The sequence below is a fragment of the Malus sylvestris genome, chromosome 6 (genome assembly GCF_916048215.2).
Source record: "Malus sylvestris chromosome 6, drMalSylv7.2, whole genome shotgun sequence".
Classification (NCBI taxonomy): Eukaryota; Viridiplantae; Streptophyta; class Magnoliopsida; order Rosales; family Rosaceae; genus Malus; species Malus sylvestris.
Genome location: NC_062265.1, coordinates 1,818,138 through 1,834,003, shown reverse-complemented (window position 1 = coordinate 1,834,003; position 15,866 = coordinate 1,818,138). Strand labels below are relative to the sequence as shown.

Below are 15,866 nucleotides of genomic sequence, written 5' to 3'. Positions count from 1 at the left end.
AGAGAATGTGAAAGTGAAGAGAGATGGGAGAAAGATTTTTTTTTAATATTAGAAATATATGAGAATCACGTGTACGTGAGGTTAAAAAAAACAGTAAAATTTGAAATTACATTACTGTTTTTTTGTTTTTGTTCCTTTTTTATTAGAAGAATAAAATGATAATTTTACGAGATTTTAATTGACGATTAGGGTTTAAGATATTAGAATGATGCATGTGAAAATGAAATAGTTTGAAAGAGAGAGAATGTAGTTATGAGTTATGACTTTTACCACAGAAAAAACAAAGAGAAAGAAGGAGGTGGGAAGTAGATGAGTCTGAAGAAACACAACGCAATCTTGTGTGTATGCTGTTATATAACGAGCGTCCCTTCCCGTGCTTAAAGCTCTGTGAGAGAGAGAGAGGAGAGAGAGCTCCCACTGTTCTTCCCATATCCCTTTACCCTTGCTAGCCCACCTCAGGAATCTCTCTTCCTCTTCTCTGTTTCTTCTCTTAAAACAGAGAGATTTTCACCCACAAAATTAAAATCCCATTTAATTTTCGGTTTCCATTTGGGTTTTGTGGGGTTCAATTCATGAAACAAAGATTAATTGCAGAGATATTGTAAAGAGAGAGATACACACTCACTGTACGCAGAAAGAGAAGGAGATAAAGGTGCTAGTTTATCTCTCTGCGCTGTGTCAACTTCTTCTTCTTCTGTTACTCAGTAAGTACTTTTCTCCGTCAGATCTCATGCTTTTCTTCTTTGTGTAATTTTGTCGAACACATTGCGATCATATTGTTAATGGGTTAATTGGTTTCTTTCTTCTGCACATTAGATCTGGTTTTTGACAGCACCCCATCTGTTTTTCTGTTGTAATTTCCTATTTTTGGACGGCGGTGATCACACGCGGTTGTTCACCTTTTTCCAATTGCCAGATGCTTAATTAGTTAATTTATCTCCTGGTTTTTCACAAATTGGGTTTCTTTCGTTTTTCTTGTTGTCTTGATTTTCCTTTTTTATAGGTAAATCTTTTTGGCAAGATGGGTAGTTTTGATCTGTCTTTCTTTTTCTTTTGTATAAATGTGAAGCACTCAGAGGCCTGCAATCAGCATTCAACACTTACTTTTGCAGGTTTCTTTGGCTTCGTTTCGAATAAATTTAGGTGCATTTCTTGGTACGATTTTGTGGGTTTGTTTGCTTGTTTCTTTTTATATGAGGTCGATAATATATCAATTTGATGATTGAGAAGGGAAGCAGCAGCTGATTGGCAAGCAGTGACTACGTGAATCATGCATAAAAAGCTTTTCTTAAGCTTCAAACAAAATGATGATGTTATTGAATTATTTGCTTTTCTTGGTTTCCATGGTTTGATTGATGTCCCATGTTTGTTTGTTTGCCCTTTCTGGCTTAGTGGGGAGTGAAAAAAATAGAGGGAAGGTGGAGTTTGATGGAGTTAGGACCCATTGCCATGTGCGGGACATAAAAGGAGGTTGACATGGAAAGTCGAAAGTGTCGGCAGTTGCCATGAGATCTTGTAGTTTACGGCTTATTCAAGTCGTTTATGTATTTTGCCTTACTTTCTTTGGGTGGACTGAATGCATATGCTAGATCTGGATCTGGATCTATCCCAGGAATTCAGTTTCAGTTTTCCTGTGTGTGATCCCATGTTTAGTAATTGATTGATATATGTTTTTTTATGTCGAAGTTTATGGTTGGCTGATGGGTTTTCTTTAATTAAACATGTGTTTCTTTAGTATAAGAAGTCACTTTTGAGGAACGAAAGAAATCCGTTGTAGCTTGTGACTGGTATGGTTTGAGTAAGCTGCCTGATTTAAGTTTTAGTACTGTTCTGTGCTTCTACTACATGTTAGTATTGGAAAGAGGACAGGTTTATGCGTTATATGGTTATTACATGAATAAATTGCGTGTGCTTTTTGCGGTAAATTGTGCCTGGTAGCAGATCGGTATTATTTAATATCAGATATGACCAACGATGAAGATATCTAATATGCCTTGTATGTGTGCAGGTAGTTAATACTTTCTGAGATCATGAAACATAAGGATGGAAAACCAGGCCCCCAGGGTACCAGGGTTTTCCCCATGACAATCTTGTTTGTTTTGCTATGCGGGTTTTCATTCTATCTTGGTGGAATCTTCTGTTCTGAAAAGAACAAAATTGAGCCTGTCAAGGTCGAAGATGTCACAGAGGCAGTTCAATCATCTCTCCAGTTAAAACCCGTTACCTTTGCTGAATGCAGCAGTGACTATCAAGACTACACCCCGTGCACGGATCCAAGGGTATCTCCTTAATCATTTTTATGTACTTTATCCTTTCCGGAATTTACGCACTGCTAGATGCTTATCAGATTGTGGCTGCTTATTGTACAGAGGTGGAGAAAGTATGGTGTTCATCGGCTTACTTTCATGGAACGGCACTGCCCTCCAGTATTGGAGAGGAAAGAATGCTTAGTTCCACCTCCAGATGGCTACAAGCCACCAATCAGATGGCCAAATAGCAGGGACGAATGTTGGTACAGGTAAATATGTGACAGCCTGATGCCTAAAGCCTATTTACAGTCAAAAGTTTCTAGTTTTTAGTCTCTATTTGTTTTTTACCTAAAAAATGTTAAAAGTTTCACTGAATTTACCATGGGGATCTGGTTTCAGGAATGTGCCATATGATTGGATTAATAAACAAAAGTCCAATCAGAATTGGCTGAGAAAAGAAGGGGAGAAGTTTCTCTTTCCCGGTGGGGGAACTATGTTTCCAAGAGGCGTTTCTGCATATGTCGATTTGATGCAAGATCTTATTCCAGAAATGAAAGATGGGACCGTTCGAACTGCCATTGATACTGGGTGTGGGGTGAGCCCATCTTTCATCCTCTTTTACATTTTCCCGATTTCTCATGTTGAACTTTAGCTGAAAATTTCTGGTGGGTGAATGCATGTTGCCTTTTTGATCTAGTTAAAAATGCAAGTTTAAATTTCATCTGCACCTTTCTTTCCCTATTTAATTGTTGAAATTTATTTACTATGTAATAATCTATTTCCTTATTATCCTTGAAGCAGCACAAACTGCTAAGTAATTAAATTCGTGAGAATCTACATAAGTTAACCTCTTTAATTGGTTAATTTCTAGGTTGCAAGCTGGGGAGGTGATTTGTTAGATCGTGGGATTTTAACTGTTTCTCTCGCTCCAAGAGATAATCATGAAGCTCAGGTTCAGTTTGCTTTGGAACGTGGAATTCCAGCAATTCTTGGCATCATTTCTACACAGAGACTTCCTTTCCCTTCTAACTCGTTTGATATGGCTCACTGCTCAAGATGCCTCATCCCATGGACGGAATTTGGTACTTATTCTATCAAATTGTTTTAAAAAAAATTCTGTTCTAGAGAATTTAATTCAGTTTATTGAGCTTAATGTCCAGCTGCTGGAACCAGTTTTCAAATTAGCAATAGCATAGTGGGGATGCATGGGTCATATAAGCAGTGCTGCATTTTGCATTTTACCTGATTGCTCCAGGAACTTGGAGATTTCTCTCTCTTAAGTGCGGTAGTAATGGTAGATAGGACCAACTTAGACAATTTGCCTCCACTAAATTCCTGTGTTCCAGTTATCATTTGTAGGGAAAAATTCCACGGCTCAGTTATGAACTGTAATTTCTTGCATAAGATTGGAACTTCCTTTCTTCCTTTGTAGGACATCATATTTGATATCAGTTATCATTTTTAGGGAAAAATTCCACGGCCCAGTTGTGAACTTGTGTAATTTTTTTGCATAAGTTGGAAATGGTTTCTTCTCCTTTCTCTCCTCTCGTTTTATCATTTTTATTTATCTTTTAAAGTTTACCACTTCTTCTGATGGGTACTTTCTTGATGTCAGGTGGAATTTACCTCCTTGAAGTTCATCGTATACTCCGTCCTGGAGGTTTTTGGGTCCTGTCTGGTCCACCTGTCAACTACGAAAACCGCTGGCGTGGGTGGAACACCACCATAGAAGACCAGAAATCAGATTATGAAAAGTTGCAAGACCTGCTAACTTCATTGTGCTTCAAATTGTACAACAAAAAGGATGATATTGCTGTTTGGCAGAAACTGTCAGACAGCAGTTGCTACAATAAACTTTCTGAGCCAGACACCTATCCTGCAAAGTGTGATGATAGCCTTGAACCAGATTCAGGATGGTACACTCCATTACGCTCTTGTGTCGTAGTTCCAGACCCAAAGCTAAAAAAGTCAGCTTTGAAATCCATCCCTCAATGGCCAGAGCGGTTGCATGTTGCACCGGAGCGTATTTCTGATGTACATGGCGGAAGTGCTAGTGCTTTCAAGCATGATGACAGCAAGTGGAGGGTACGATTGAAGCATTACAAAAAGTTGCTCCCAGCAATTGGAACAGATAAGATCAGAAATGTTATGGACATGAATACGGTATATGGAGGTTTTGCCGCAGCCACGATTGATTATCCCTTGTGGGTCATGAATGTGGTCTCTTCCTATGCTGTAAATACACTACCTGTGGTCTATGATCGAGGCCTTATCGGAACTTACCATGATTGGTAATTTGAAACTCCTTTCTGCATGAATAGCATACTTTTGATGCACTTCTCATTTGGTCATTGTAATGAAATCAAGTGGTTTTTGTGTTGATTTATCTGTTCTCTTTTGGCAGGTGTGAGGCGTTTTCTACTTATCCTCGTACTTACGATCTTCTACATCTTGATGGCCTCTTTACTGCAGAAAGCCACAGGTAAAAAACGGGTTTCTCTTTATCTGGGGAGATGAATATATTTTGAAAGCTTATATTATCATGGCATGTTGAATTAACTACTTAAATCTTAGATGTAAGTTTTCTGTGCACTCTTGCCTAATTTATCATTCTTTGTATAAATGGTTCTAATGATCGTAAACTTGGGCAGATGCGAAATGAAAAATGTGCTCTTAGAGATGGACCGAATCCTGCGCCCTAATGGCTACGCAATAGTTCGAGAATCCAGCTACTTTGTGGACGCTGTTGCGATTATTGCCAAAGGGATGAGATGGGGATGCCGCAAAGAAGACACTGAGTATGGCGTTGAGAAGGAGAAAATACTGATATGCCAGAAAAAACTCTGGTATTCATCGAACCGGACTTCCAGATGATGGCCATCCATAGAAAAACCCAAAACCAAGTCGATTTCTTGGAGGGACGGAAATAGGAATAGAAGCAAAAGAAGCAAGTTCAATACCATTCACAGAGAATTAGTTCATTGTTTAAGAAGCCAAGAATACTCAAATTTGTCGTTGAAGGAGACTCAGTTACCCAATAAGGTGGTTTAATCAACTGATAGGGCGTTGCGTATAGATATATTCTTTATAAGGTTTCAACGTGTACTCGGTGTAATTTCTTTTTCGTTTTCCCTGTTTCCCGATTTTCATAATTTGCTCTCTTTTCGTGTCAAGCTGTAATCGGATGATTTGAATATATGCAAGGAAGTGTATGTACCAAAAGAAGAAGAAAGAAACAGAAAGGGAACAAAGATTTCTTTGTTTCTTAAATGAAAATCTTCTGCTTCTGTTTAAGCTGCAATTGTAGTTTGTCTTTGATGCTTACTGGTTCAAGTGAAGGAAAAAAAGGATGCTTATGTTGCCTTTGGTCCATGTTTGATGTGTTGAGCATGTGGTCCTTTTTAATTTTGGCTCAAAATTTTCATGCATCTTTCTGGTGATGGTGAAACCAACAGGGTCCTCTTCCAATCGTTTTGGTGAGGATCCTAAGAGATCCGTGAATCGTGTCTATTCATCGTATATTGTGCGGTCTGTTCTTATCAAGTACTGTTTGTGTTTAATCTTAAATAAGAATATTTAAAATGATTTCTGACGGCACGATGTACGAGGAACAGATACGATTCACGGATCCTCATAATCCTCACAAAGAAGATCCGGATTCAAGCAGTAAAGGTCAAATCTCCCACTCAAAAAAGTATTGAATTCAGCCCAAGCACGTGTTACTTGAGCCTGGTAAATTTTGAAGTTTTGTCGCACGGTGGGCCGCTTTTCATCGAGTGCGTTGAGCTATGCTAGTTTGACTCTTTCATTCTCGTCTGGAATTGTTAGTTTTGTGGCTGCTTGGCCGTTATATATCAGTTTGTAACGTCCATGACAAGATTCTAGAGAGATTGATGTATGAAATCGCCATGTAAACGACATGATTTACATGAATATTGAGTACTACATTGCATCACGGAGACTAGTAGGCGAGTAACATTCTAGTCTGTTCAATTGAGTTGCGAATTCCGAAGCTAGGAAAACTGAAAATCTCCCTCCTCATCACCCACCACAACTCCATAATCCGGCCCCCACCCCACTGCTGTCCACCCATGTTCCATCAAAATTGCATTTCAACCATGGTTGACAAAGAGAGGGGGTCTTTGTCCACTCTCTCCCTCGTGCTTCTCTCTCTTCCTCCCACTCCCGTTGCTTTTTTTACTTTCCTCTCCCGTTCTTCTCTCTTCCCAAAGGAGACGCCGCGAAGCAAGTGTTAAAGGTTTTGGTTGCTGACGGGAGTGGTGACGTTTTGAGGGGGTTGGTTCGCCTAGGGTGATGGCATTTTGATAAACTAAAATAGAATGAGTTCAGATATAAATTAGAGGATGTTCGAGGAATAATAGTGAGTGAAGAAATAACATTTTAATTTTTTAACTTTTTATAGTGGGTTAAATTATAAGGTAGGTGAGGAAATAAGACCATAAGATAGGTCTAGTACCTTTTTTTTTAAAGAATTGGTGAGAATTAATTTATCGTTTGAGGTTTATAGGAGGATGGCCAAATGACGTTGCAAACAGTAAAGCACTCGGTTTTGATGGAGTCTTCGTCACCCTCTGCATGTGCAGAAAGAGCGAACAATGGGTTGCCTCAAAAGCAGACATAGCAGTAAAAAGATTGAAATTATGACTGAATGAGCATACCATGTTGAAGATCTATGACCAAAATCCATAAAAAAAAAATAAAAAAATAAAGTGGGACTCTTCATCGATTTTCTGTCACCTTATGTTTTTGGCATAATATTTTATAATGTTGACATGAAAATTATGCAAAAAACATAAGGTTGTGAAGAATGCATGGAGAGCACCACTTTTAAAAGAGTCGTTAGCATTTCTCAAAAAATTAAGTAGAAGAACCCCAAAAAAGGGGTAGAACGGTAATCAAGTTCACAATCCAACAACATTAACATACAATCCCAACTACGGTTTAGCCAAAATAGAGCATATAATAAAGATTGCTTGATAGCAAGAGATTGATTATTGAGTGTGAGTTTATTGATAAACTTTAGTTTTATTGTTAATTTCATCTTGTACTTTGATAATAATTATACAATAAGTTAAAAAAGAAAATTCACATTTAAAGTTTAAATTGTGTGTAGAATAAAGTTATACAGATTCAAATATAATTTTCCTATTTGTAATCATTATATAAATTTATGATCTGATTGCACTCCCTGAAAACTTAATTCTAACATGATATATAATTGTATAAAAATAAAAAATTAGTAGACATAATCTGCCTTTAATATCTGAATGCAAGAAAATTGGAGTATGAAATGAAAAACTTGCTGTAATTCCATTATCTACTTAAAATAGACACGAGAAAAGAAAATTGGTATCAAATTCGTCGTCTATTTAGACTTCTCACTTTTAAATGAAGATGAATAACACTGAACAACAAAAAAGTCAAAACATAAAAATAACAAAAAAGAATTCGAAGTAAATTAATTATATTTGTCGGAAATAAATTCATTTGAAAAAAACGAACACAAAAAAGGAAAAATCCAACCGATCATAATAGTAGCCAAAAAGATCACGCAGTTGGGTCAAATGACAAGGATATCCTTATCTTCGTGAGAACGTGGAGTGGGGCTATAAATACCGGAAACGTAAGAAATTAGGTAAATTCCTTGGTTGGCACGAAGGCTTTTATTCTCTCTCATCCTCCCCCCCCCTCTCTCTCTCTCTCTCTCTCTAGCTCTCTTTCTCTCTCTGGCAGCAGATCAGAATTCGGTGGGTTCAATCGAAGTCGGTTTTACATAACAGAAACTCTGGATTCCACCTTCTCCCGTCCTTGGCGACGGTTGTTATGCCGCTTGGCTTTCAGGTTCGATTCCCTTTCTTCCGATCTGATCCTCAATCAATTTTTTGTCCTTTTTGTTTAGATTTACTTCTGAATTCGATTTTATTCGATTTTGTTTTGTAATTGATTTTATTCGATTTGTTTTGGGATAATTTGATTTCTTTCGTTGTGAATTGTATCTCGATTTTATTCGATCTGTGTTTTGGGATTTAGGATTAGGGTTAGCTTTTTTCATGTGCTCGTCTGGACGTGGTTCTTCGGGTCCGTTCAAAGTTTGTTATGTTGCTGAGAAATTCTGGGAAATGGAAGGGTTTCGGAGTTTGCAAATTTGGGGCTCGATTTTTGTAGGGTTTCTTCTTCTGGGGTAAGGTTTGGTGAAATTTTTCTTATTTGGAATTACATCTCTGGGTTATGTAATTGGGATATTCGCGGCTTATGGTGGTGATTTTTATGAATCATAACTCCAATTGGTAATTTGAGGCTTTTTGTTTATTTATTTGTTTGCAAATATTTCATTGGTTGTATTCTGTTTGTCTTACATAAATTGCTAATGTTATTGATCACTCAGGTTATAGATTTAGCTTGGTGTGTCGCACGTGAGGCTAAAACCGTAATTTGCTACACCATAAAGTCTAACTGCAACCATTTTTTGTATAAACTTGTTTCTGGTTATGGTTCCTCTTCTTTCCTTTCCTACATTCCAGTTTTGTGCTGAAGGTCATTTGGTGGGAATTATTGTTGAAATTCATGACGTCATGAGGATCTATATAATTTGTCCCTGATGTTCTTTTGTAAGTTTAGGTTATCCTTTTACACAATTTTTTGTGATTTGTGGCATGTGGTTTAGCATCGGAAATCATTTGTTGGCCTGCAAATGAGTAAGAACAAAGAAATAACAAAGAATGCGTGCATCACATTAAGTTTTTTAGTTGTGTCTCTATGATGCATAATACAGCTTAGGTGCCCAAAGTTTGTTGTATATTGACGTTGTCACCATTATATGGTTTGTGGTATTTGTTTTGTCTGAACTTCGTTCTGAATTGTGCAGCAAGTATTGTAATTTTATGTGAGAGCTATTCTGAAGCTGTGGTAAGGATTAAATGTTATTTTGTTTTAGTGTTTGGATTTGCATCATTATGTGTCATATTATGTGAGATTTTGTTTAAATGGCCATTAAAATCAGTAAATTGTACCTTCGTATCTTGTCTGCATGATTGGTCTTATGTTCTTGCAATGCATTCATTTATTGTAATCTTAATTTCAGGTTGTGCCGGGTTTAGATTTAAAGGGGTTTCATATATATTTCAAGACATGGAGCAAATGCGCCTCTGGTCAAATTGCCACCAGTACCGGGTCTTTTCTTTCCAGGAAGTGCTTGACTGGAGATTTCTTGTCCTTGGAGATTTTCTTCTGGTTTCTTTTGTTAATTGCACTTAGTGGTCGGTTTCTCTTAAATGATCAATACGGGAGACGTGATGCTAGTTTCTGAGTCAGGTGTTGGATCTTTAGTGCGTAGTGCATTGCTGATACAACATCCTCTTGAAATTTCTGGGAAAACTTCTTCAGGGGTACAGCATATACAACTCAGATCTATTTTATACTTCTACTTTTTTAGTCTATGCCTGCTTAGTATTCCTAAACTTTATTCTTTCATTATCATGACAGGGTTAAATTCTGGCAATCTGTGACTGAAGATCTCTGCATACTTAATATTAGATAATCAGTTACGTCAAACCAAACCAGTGCAAACTGTTTATTTCAGAGTTATTATTTCATCGTTGCTCCTGATGGTTGCTATGAGAAGTGGCAAGATCTTTGTTAACTGAAGATTCCTCACTGATCTCTGCATAATTCAGATGAGATAGCTATTAGTTAAGTTTATTAAGCCTTGGGTGACACTATCTTGAGCTCTAAGTATTTCGTTTGGCGGGATAAATCATTTTGGTTGGTTTTTTTAATTGGCATCGATATGTTCGGTGATACTTGTCCTTTTTTGCCAACGATGTCATGCTTTAGCCCTGATGCCCTGGAGTTAGTAATAAATAAGGCCGTGCAGCCCATCCATCATATGAATTCTGGTTTTGTGCTCGTCCGTATTGCCTCAGAAGATTAATGGTTTGATTCTGCTGGACCAGCAAGGCAGTTGTTTATATCCTACAGTGTATTTGAAGGATCATCTCAGATAAATTCGTTTTATCTTTTACGAGTCTTTATGCTTTCACTGAATAAAGAACGGGCTGCTTTGTGTTCCACTGGAAGAATGGAGAGGTGAGTGTTTACTGTGTGATTTTAGGGTTATCTGTTTGTGTTCATACTAATGCATAAGTATGTGGTTACTCTAGATACAAGTTAATAAAGGAAGTTGGTGATGGCACATTTGGGAGTGTCTGGCGAGCTATTAATAAGCAGACTGGTGAAGTCGTAAGTGGTTTTTGTCCCCATTCCTTTTAGAATGTATGTAGTGCTGTACATTTGTTCTGTTCATAGTCATTTGGACAATATTACAGGTTGCTATTAAAAAAATGAAGAAAAGATATTATTCATGGGAGGAGTGCGTAAGTCTACGGGAAGTTAAGGTGGTTCAACTTACTGTCTCCTCTTTATTAATATCCTGATCTGATTTATATTTTTAATTATATCACGGGTTTCTTCTCCATGCAGTCATTGCGTAGAATGAATCATCCAAATATTGTGAAGCTCAAGGAAGTCATCAGAGAAAATGACATATTGTACTTCGTGTTTGAATACATGGTAAGTGGTATAGTTGCTAAACTTGATATTATTTGCTATTATGTCGTTCATGAGTGTCATAACTGATATTTGGTGTTGTCATATGGACATTGCAGGACTTCAACTTGTATCAACTCATGAAAGATAAGGAAAAGCTTTTCCCTGAAGCTGAAGTCAGAAATTGGTGTTTTCAAGTTTTTCAGGGCCTTGCTTACATGCATCAGCGTGGATATTTTCATCGTGACCTTAAGCCAGGTATCTGCTACAATTGTTGTGGATAACCTTAGTTGAGTAGGTAAAATGTTCGTTAGAGAATCTGAAGGGATAAAAAAGACGTCATACGATGTTCTGAATGTCCAATGTGTTCTATACTTGTTTTGTATTTTTGGATCTTTAATTACTGCTGCTTGCATTCCCTTGCTATGCTTTCTTGCATTTTTTGTTTCCTTTTTTCTCTTTTGTATTCTGAATCCTCAAGTGGCCAAATCATCTCAAATTTTGTTTCCACTTTCGTTGTGGGGTTATTTTCTTTCCTCAATCAATTTCTTTGCTTATATGGTTTGTCATTAAGCCGATCAGGCTGTCATCTGTTTTCTTTGTTTTTTCTTGTGCTTCCAGACTGACATATTTGTACCTGTACTTTCACTTCCTTGCAGAGAACATATTGGTTACCAAAGATGTCATCAAAATTGCTGATTTTGGACTTGCTCGGGAAATAAATTCACAACCACCATATACAGAATACGTGTCGACACGGTGGTGGGTGTTATTCTAATTTTTCTTATTCAATTTTTGTTACGAATTATCTCTGCTTGGGTGTTAATATATTGCCAAGTTACTTACTCTAGAATGTGGATGTGCTAGGTATCGAGCGCCTGAAGTGCTGCTTCAGTCATACCTGTATAGCTCAAAAGTTGGTGAGTGTTTTTTTAATGAAGTTATGTTAAAAGTTTTGATTTTTGTTCTTTGTGAGTATATATTTACAATGATTGCTTTTGTAAATTAATAATTTTTATTATAACTGTCAGATATGTGGGCAATGGGTGCAATCATGGCTGAGTTGTTTTCTCTCCGTCCTTTATTTCCAGGTGTTAGGTATGTATTCTGTGCCTCAATCATTGTTTGTTTCCCACAGGGAAATATTGCTATAATTATCGGACAGGATAGAATTTTGAATCTGTGCAGTAATTGTTTAATTAACCTCAATTCTTTTTGGAAGATATTAGTGCCATTTTTACTAATAATTTAACGACTAATATCAGTTTGTTTGTGTTAATTGTTCTCACCTTCACCTTCTTCTTCCACCATTCTTGCAGTGAAGCAGATGAGATACACAAAATTTGCAGTGTGATTGGAAGCCCAACCAAGGATTCATGGGCTGACGGGCTTCGCCTTGCAAGGGATATCAACTACCAATTTCCTCAGGTCAGTTATTTTTAGTTTTGCATAATGCAATTCCTCATTTGTTTTGTTCAATTTTATTCATGCGTTTTAGTTTGTTCTCTGAGGTGCATAGACTTGTACAGAAATCTCATGGGGAATGGTTTTTACATTCTCACTTTTATCGGACTGCTGTCATTGCTGCATCTTATTTTATGTGAGAGATTTATTACAGTTTAAAGCTGCATGCTAATTTGGGATGTATTTTTTGTGCGTAGTTTTTTTAGTATTAGTAGAAATATGAGATATGCTGTTCCCATACTTGAAAAAACAACCTTGTATATTAAGTTGGTTTTGTACCTTTTAATATGGCAGTTTGCTGGTGTTGATCTTTCTTCACTGATCCCATCAGCTAGTGACAGTGCAATCAGCCTTATTACAGTAAGTCCTATATAGTATTGCTGTCCCCTCAACTCAGCCCATGTGTGGCTAAATCGTTTAAAGAATGTCTACTACTGCGGAATTCATGTATTTCCTTTTCCTTTTGCTGTAGTCACTTTGTTCTTGGGACCCTTCCAAGAGGCCAACAGCTGCAGAGGCCCTCCAGCATCCTTTCTTCCAGGTAGTGTATTGGAATATAGTATAGTTAGTGCAACTTCCTATGATGAATGGGGTCTGTAAATGTTGTGTATTCTAAGATGTACTTCCTTTTATTTTGCAGAGTTGCTATTATGTTCCGCCATCCCTTCGTTCCAGATCAACTGTTGGCAGGACACCACCAATAGGTTTGTTCATCTGATAATTTATGGAATTGCATCAGCTTTGATATCTTTGTTTAGATATCCAATATTTGTATTGTTACACAGCTGGAGCAAGGGGAGCCGAGCAGCAAAGTGCTAGAAGACTTTCTGGAACTGTATCACATTCAAAGCTTGCTAACAGCTTCCCTTCCCCAAAGTTGCATGCTTCTGTAGGCACAGGTTGGTTTATATTGTTCTGTTGAGTTTATTTAAACTTTCAATTCTGACCTTTTCTATTTATCCCAAAGGAGAGCATCGTATATAATTTAACTTTTTGCCTATAAAAGAAGTGGGTTTATAGCTCATAGTTAAGGAAACATTGACATCTTGTCTAATGAACTGGTAGTTTTCTAGATTTATTCTCATTCTGTGATAACTATTTTTGCAGCTGTGCAGCGGAAACTGGACATGGCTAACCAGGTGAGAGCACATGTTATTACTTTTATCTGTTTAATTTGATTGTGCGCTTATGCCAAACATGCACATACCTCAATTGCTTTTACTTTTATTAATTAATTCCTCATCTTTATGATTGAAGGATGCGAAAAAGAATGATAAATATTTGAAAAGCTCTCCAAAGCAGCAGCAGCAGCAGCAGAAATATCGACCTCCTGGAAAGAGCAGTCCTAGTAAGTTCCATGGGTAGAAGGATGTTTGATTGCGTTGCTTTCTTCAACCGATTTGGATTTATTATCAATCTACTTTGCTCTTCACATTTATGAACCACAAGAATGCGTGAATGTTGGCTTTTTCTTGGGATTTTAGTTACTTATATTTCTCAAGCCCCTGGTGCTTGTTCATATGACCTTCTATTTAACTGAGAAAACTATGTCGGTTGGCAGCCGCTGTGAACAAGGGAAGGGTTGCACGTGGAGTTTCAGATACATCTGAGAAGCTGGCAAATATGACAATTGGTCATCGCAGGCAGACTGTCGGGCAGCTGCAGATGCGCCCTCCTCCCATGAAGGCCGGTGTCCAGTGGATTGGTGAGTCTGGAAACTTGTACCTCAGGCCTGTTCAAGAGATTCAACCTGGTAGAACCTATTCAAGGAAAGTTGCGGGATGAAGAAGATGAGCTTCTTTAACAGGTGTTATATATACATCGTTTGCGTTATCACTGGCTGCAGAGTTATGCATGCAGATTTGTCTGTCTCGTGTCTTGTTTAGTACCGAACCCTAAGACTTGCCCTCTGGTATTTGGTTTGTAAGCTTGTGAAGGAGTGGTATGACCAAACGGGCATCTTCTGCCCGGTCTTCTCTATTATTATTCATGTAAGCGGTATTGGATGAGTTCCAACAGTATGGCGTTTCCTCTCGCTTTCTAAACAATGACCTGGATTTTCAGAGTAAATAAATGAAAGCTAAAGGCACCCTATGTTTTTGTACAAGGTTGTATATTTGTTCCTTCATATTTTGCCCCCTCCCTGGTGGTGAGAGTGGTTTTGGCACGCCCCGGATGTAGCCCAAAGTAGACCCGACCATGTTACTTTTGACCATCTTCAAAAGAAATATCATATTACAAGTCAAATTACAATTTATGGATGATGTGTCGATTTGAAGTCTTCTGTCAAATTTTGTGTATTTTTAACAGAATTGTCAAATGTTATTTCTTATTAATATAGAGCTTTAAATGGGTGTATTTATTAAAAAAAATGTGGAAACAAAATTTTTATTAGTCGGAAAGTTTAGTGGATTAAGGGATCCGTTATTAAAATTAATTAAAAACAAATTTGACACAACGTCAAATTTGACTCTTAATTACAAAGACTTCAAATTTAATCAGCTAATAACATTTCAGTTAGAAGGATTTTTGCTGATTAGATTGACATCTCTTTTAAAGATGCTATCATCAGCTAATAACATTTCGGTTTTAAGGATTTTTAGGAGCAAAAAAGTCTCCAAAACTGAACATAAACATAATTCGTTACTATTTCTTACAAACATGAAGTAGAAAAGCTCCAGAATTCCGAACAAAGAACAAAACATGTAATGAACAGTGTTGTCTGAACAGCTAAAAAAACATGTAATGTCTTTCAAAATGAATATAAGCCTTCAAAAGCTCTTCAAGTACATTCAAGACATGTCAACTTGTCACCCAAGTTGATCTGAAAGTGAAGGGAAAAAGGGTGAGCTACAAAGCTCAGTAAGTAACAATAAACAAAATGTTGGAGTTTTGAGACTCCTTGTCCCACATCGGGGAACATAGGCTTACCTTTATATATGTTTTGTTTTCTATACCAATTGTTAGGATTTGGATCACTTGGAAATGGATTGAAGATTTGGATCTTATAGTTGTGTGGATTAGATTTGTAAAATATAGTCTAATACCATTAATATTAATTAAATTAAGACAAGGACCTTGGCCTTACAAGTTAAAATTAATTAGATTCATTAATTTTAATTTCGGATTAAATTTTTTAATTAACATATTAATTAAAAAATGTTTTGATTAAGAGACACAGCTCTTAGAAAGAGTAGATTAAAATTAATTAGATTCATTAATTTTAATTTCGGATTATGTTTTTTAATTAATATATTAATTTAAAAACGTTTTGATTAAGAGACACAACTCTTGGAAAGAGTGGTGTGTTTTCAAATACGCTCAACATGTATTTGAAATGGTGTGAAACAACCTATATATTTGCAATCACAGTTTCCAAATAGAATAATCTTTTCTTCCTTCCTTCTTCTCTTCCGCACAAAATTTCCAGAGAGTAAACACACAAAACAATTCGCTGGAATTCTATAATCTAGTGCAGGTTGTAGAATTAGGTAGTTGTATCCTAATCGAGCAGACGTTGTAGAACCACAAGCATAAGAGTGGGACGGAAATACTATTCGAAGGACATAGCTTTTGCGCTAGCCTCGA

At 37.0% G+C, this 15,866-nt stretch overlaps 2 protein-coding genes across 6 annotated transcripts; both read left to right on the top strand.

Annotated features, from left to right (window-relative positions):
• The first annotated feature begins 319 nt into the window (after window positions 1-319).
• LOC126625852 (probable methyltransferase PMT21) lies at window positions 320-5,550 on the top strand. Of its 3 annotated transcripts, none has more exons than XM_050294959.1 (8): window positions 320-652; window positions 2,009-2,279; window positions 2,370-2,518; window positions 2,649-2,844; window positions 3,121-3,331; window positions 3,865-4,540; window positions 4,654-4,731; window positions 4,901-5,550. In XM_050294959.1, exons 2-8 carry the CDS (start codon window positions 2,031-2,033, stop codon window positions 5,121-5,123), a joined length of 1,782 nt encoding a protein of 593 aa, XP_050150916.1. In that variant the 5' UTR covers window positions 320-652; window positions 2,009-2,030; the 3' UTR covers window positions 5,124-5,550. The 3 variants fall into 3 exon arrangements, with proteins under 3 accessions (XP_050150916.1, XP_050150915.1, XP_050150917.1); XM_050294958.1 differs by having other exon boundaries at window positions 320-704; XM_050294960.1 differs by lacking the exon at window positions 320-652 and adding an exon at window positions 1,577-1,787.
• Window positions 5,551-7,914: 2,364 nt separating this feature from the next.
• LOC126625913 (cyclin-dependent kinase F-4) lies at window positions 7,915-14,385 on the top strand. Of its 3 annotated transcripts, none has more exons than XM_050295038.1 (19): window positions 7,915-8,111; window positions 9,136-9,176; window positions 9,352-9,655; window positions 9,753-10,355; window positions 10,430-10,508; window positions 10,595-10,663; window positions 10,749-10,838; window positions 10,934-11,072; window positions 11,474-11,576; window positions 11,682-11,734; window positions 11,846-11,912; window positions 12,134-12,242; window positions 12,573-12,638; window positions 12,751-12,819; window positions 12,919-12,982; window positions 13,064-13,177; window positions 13,386-13,417; window positions 13,536-13,626; window positions 13,840-14,385. In XM_050295038.1, the coding sequence occupies exons 4-19, from the start codon at window positions 10,300-10,302 to the stop codon at window positions 14,061-14,063; spliced, it is 1,425 nt and encodes a 474-aa protein (XP_050150995.1). In that variant the 5' UTR covers window positions 7,915-8,111; window positions 9,136-9,176; window positions 9,352-9,655; window positions 9,753-10,299; the 3' UTR covers window positions 14,064-14,385. The 3 variants fall into 3 exon arrangements, with proteins under 3 accessions (XP_050150995.1, XP_050150996.1, XP_050150994.1); XM_050295039.1 differs by lacking the exon at window positions 9,136-9,176 and adding an exon at window positions 8,301-8,451; XM_050295037.1 differs by lacking the exon at window positions 9,136-9,176.
• The last annotated feature ends 1,481 nt before the right edge of the window (window positions 14,386-15,866 follow it).

Bases quoted from the DNA above. Each gene is read 5' to 3' on its own strand.
- LOC126625852 (XM_050294959.1), top strand. From the start codon at position 2,031: ATGAAACATAAGGATGGAAAACCAGGCCCCCAGGGTACCAGGGTTTTC. The intron at 4,541-4,653 runs GTAATTTGAAAC...CTCTTTTGGCAG, and splicing joins ATCGGAACTTACCATGATTG to GTGTGAGGCGTTTTCTACTT. The intron at 4,732-4,900 runs GTAAAAAACGGG...AAACTTGGGCAG, and splicing joins TTTACTGCAGAAAGCCACAG to ATGCGAAATGAAAAATGTGC.
- LOC126625913 (XM_050295037.1), top strand. From the start codon at position 10,300: ATGCTTTCACTGAATAAAGAACGGGCTGCTTTGTGTTCCACTGGAAGA. The intron at 12,983-13,063 runs GTTTGTTCATCT...ATTGTTACACAG, and splicing joins TGGCAGGACACCACCAATAG to CTGGAGCAAGGGGAGCCGAG. The intron at 13,178-13,385 runs GTTGGTTTATAT...CTATTTTTGCAG, and splicing joins GCATGCTTCTGTAGGCACAG to CTGTGCAGCGGAAACTGGAC.